The sequence below is a fragment of the Emiliania huxleyi genome (assembly GCF_000372725.1).
Source record: "Emiliania huxleyi CCMP1516 unplaced genomic scaffold EMIHUscaffold_2698, whole genome shotgun sequence".
Taxonomy (NCBI): domain Eukaryota; phylum Haptophyta; order Isochrysidales; family Noelaerhabdaceae; genus Emiliania; species Emiliania huxleyi.
The window spans coordinates 1-2,335 of NW_005200013.1; the positions used below are offsets into that span (position 1 = coordinate 1).

At 65.2% G+C, this 2,335-nt stretch overlaps 1 protein-coding gene across 1 annotated transcript; it reads right to left on the bottom strand.

Annotated features, from left to right (window-relative positions):
• Window positions 1-725: 725 nt before the first annotated feature.
• Window positions 726-985, bottom strand: EMIHUDRAFT_254752 (Hypothetical protein; the record flags this gene model as incomplete). Its single annotated transcript, XM_005777110.1, has 2 exons — window positions 726-874; window positions 952-985. 2 exons carry the CDS (start codon window positions 983-985, stop codon window positions 726-728), a joined length of 183 nt encoding a protein of 60 aa, XP_005777167.1.
• Window positions 986-2,335: the final 1,350 nt, after the last annotated feature.

Here is a 2,335-nt window from a genome sequence, read left to right on the forward strand (position 1 = left end):
GCAGGGAGGAACGCTAAATAGGACTCGTCTTACACGAGTAAAGCAGGGGGCGGGCCGCCCCCACCGCGGGTGATTTCACCCCGCGCTTGGCTGCCGGGATCTCTCCTTACCCCATCCCGGGCGATGGCATCTTCCCTTCTTCTGACGCCGGCGGTGAGGCGCCTCTCCCCGGCCAACCCCATTTACGCGGCGCAGGCGCTGGACGAGTCGGCGCCGAGCCGCGCGCGTAGCTCCGCCGCGAAGAGCGACGCGCCGCCCGTCCGGCGGAAGGATTTGCCGCAAGCGTGCCCGTGGTGACTCCGAAGACGAACACGAACGCCGCCAGCGCGGGCCCTGCGCGGGCCGCGGCGCCCTGAGCAGCTGCGCGCCCGCACTCCACGAAGTGTTTTTTAATGCGAGCAAAACACTGGTCACTGCTCCCGCCCCCGCCCCCGGCGCTCCGCTCCGTCTTTTACCACATCAAGTTCCGTGGAGAGAGCGCGCGCTCTAAACAATGTCTATAAGGAAGTACGCTGAGACGTGAGAGATCGCTGTACCTTGTAGTGCCACAGCCAGTGCGCAGTGGCGGCGGCAGTGCCGGAGAGTCTGGGAGAGGGATGCGGCCTCCTCTCCCCGCGTCCCGCCGTCCCGTGTCCGCTCTGGCTCTCCAGACTCCACACCCCGGTGAGGCCGGGCAGCAGCCAAGCTCCACGTCCGCTCAAAAAATGGGCCAAACCCCTCAGGGGTCAAGTCGCGAGCGCTTGGAACTCGTCGTGGCAACTCTGAGCCCCGCGTCCGCCTGGGCGGTAGTAGACTTCATCGAAGAGCGCGTGAACGAAGAGCGCGATCCGACCGACCGTAGGCGCAAGGCGGCGCAGCCTGCACCATCCGGCGCCTGCGCGCAGCACTCGTCTCAGGCTGGGGTAATCTCCATGTATCAAGCCCAAGGCGTCTTGTTCGAACCCCACGAACTCGAAGCTGCTTTTCTGCCACGTTTCAGCACCATGACGGAGGAGAAGGCGCGCAATCGACACCTGCCGTTCCTCAGTGGTGTGGACGCAGCCGGCGTGGCACGCACCGTCGACCAGATACGGCGCACCGTACGCCGCCTGCATCAGAGCTGTAAACCCATCGCGCCCTCGCGCATTGACTTCGGCACCATGAGCAAGCAGTAGCTCGACGACTCGCAGGTGGCCGAACCATGCCGCATTGCTCAGCGGCGGCTGATCATACCCACCGCCCGGGTCTCTCTCGGCCGGATCATTTGGGTCCGCACCGGCGTCAAGGGCAGTCTGCGCAGCTTCTAGCACGACGAGCTCAGTATGGTCTTGACCGTCACAGTAGGTGCCGACGCGTCTCAGCCCGCCTGGCCGATACGCCGTGGTCATTCGAGAGGAGAGAGAAGAGGCTTCCGCGGCGCCGGCTCGAGCCTTCGCGCCTTGCGTTATTTTGATGATTCCGCCTTTTGTTAATTACAAACCCAATGGTCCCTTGTGAGCGGTCCTTCGTTGCAGTCGCACACACGCACACGCCACGCCGCACCGCGCGCCCACCCACTGCCCCGCCCAGGCGGGAAAGAGATGAGGAGACGGGACAGCAAAGGAGGAGCCCAAACAAACACGTATGGGAGGGTTCAGTTGTGCGCCACGCTGCCCGGCGTTTCTCACTTTCCGGGACAGCCCCGCCCTTTCGAGGCGGGAAAGTGACGGCTACCCCGTACGCCCTGTTGCTTCTACCCCGACGCCGACCGCCCATCCCCCCCTCCTCGTTCCCCCCTCGAATTCTCCGGACCCCGACAAGCCGCCCGACGTTGTGGGCCTCTGCCCTGCACGCCCCCGCCCCTTCTGCCCCTCGCACACACCCAGGCCCGACATGCACATACAAGACAAACCCGGCGTCCTGCTCTCAAAAGAAAAGAAAAAATGGGAAGGAGGAGACCAGCGGGGGAGACTCCCCGCCTATGCAACACCCCAGAGAGGGGCTGCCATCGCCGAAGCTGTGCCTAAGCATAACTCCCAAACCCGCAGCGGCCCGGGGGGCCTTGGGGGCAGCCTGCCGGACCGCTGTTGCACGGGGCTAAGCACCAGAAGATGAGTGTAGTTGATGGATCGGGCTGTCGGCCGTGCCTCCCCTCTTTTCGTCTCAGAGTGGGACCTACGCCGCGCCGGGTAGGGGGCGCGCCCGGTCCTCGACGGAGCCGCGCGCCCCAAACGACCCAGGCGGCGAGTAGTCGTCGTCGAACCTTCGGCATGTAGTAGTCCGTGGAGCGTGGTTAGCGCCCTTCCTCCCTCGCCCGTCCCTACTCGTATTGCACTCGGGGCGCCCGCGGCATCTCGCCGCCCATCTTCGGCCACGT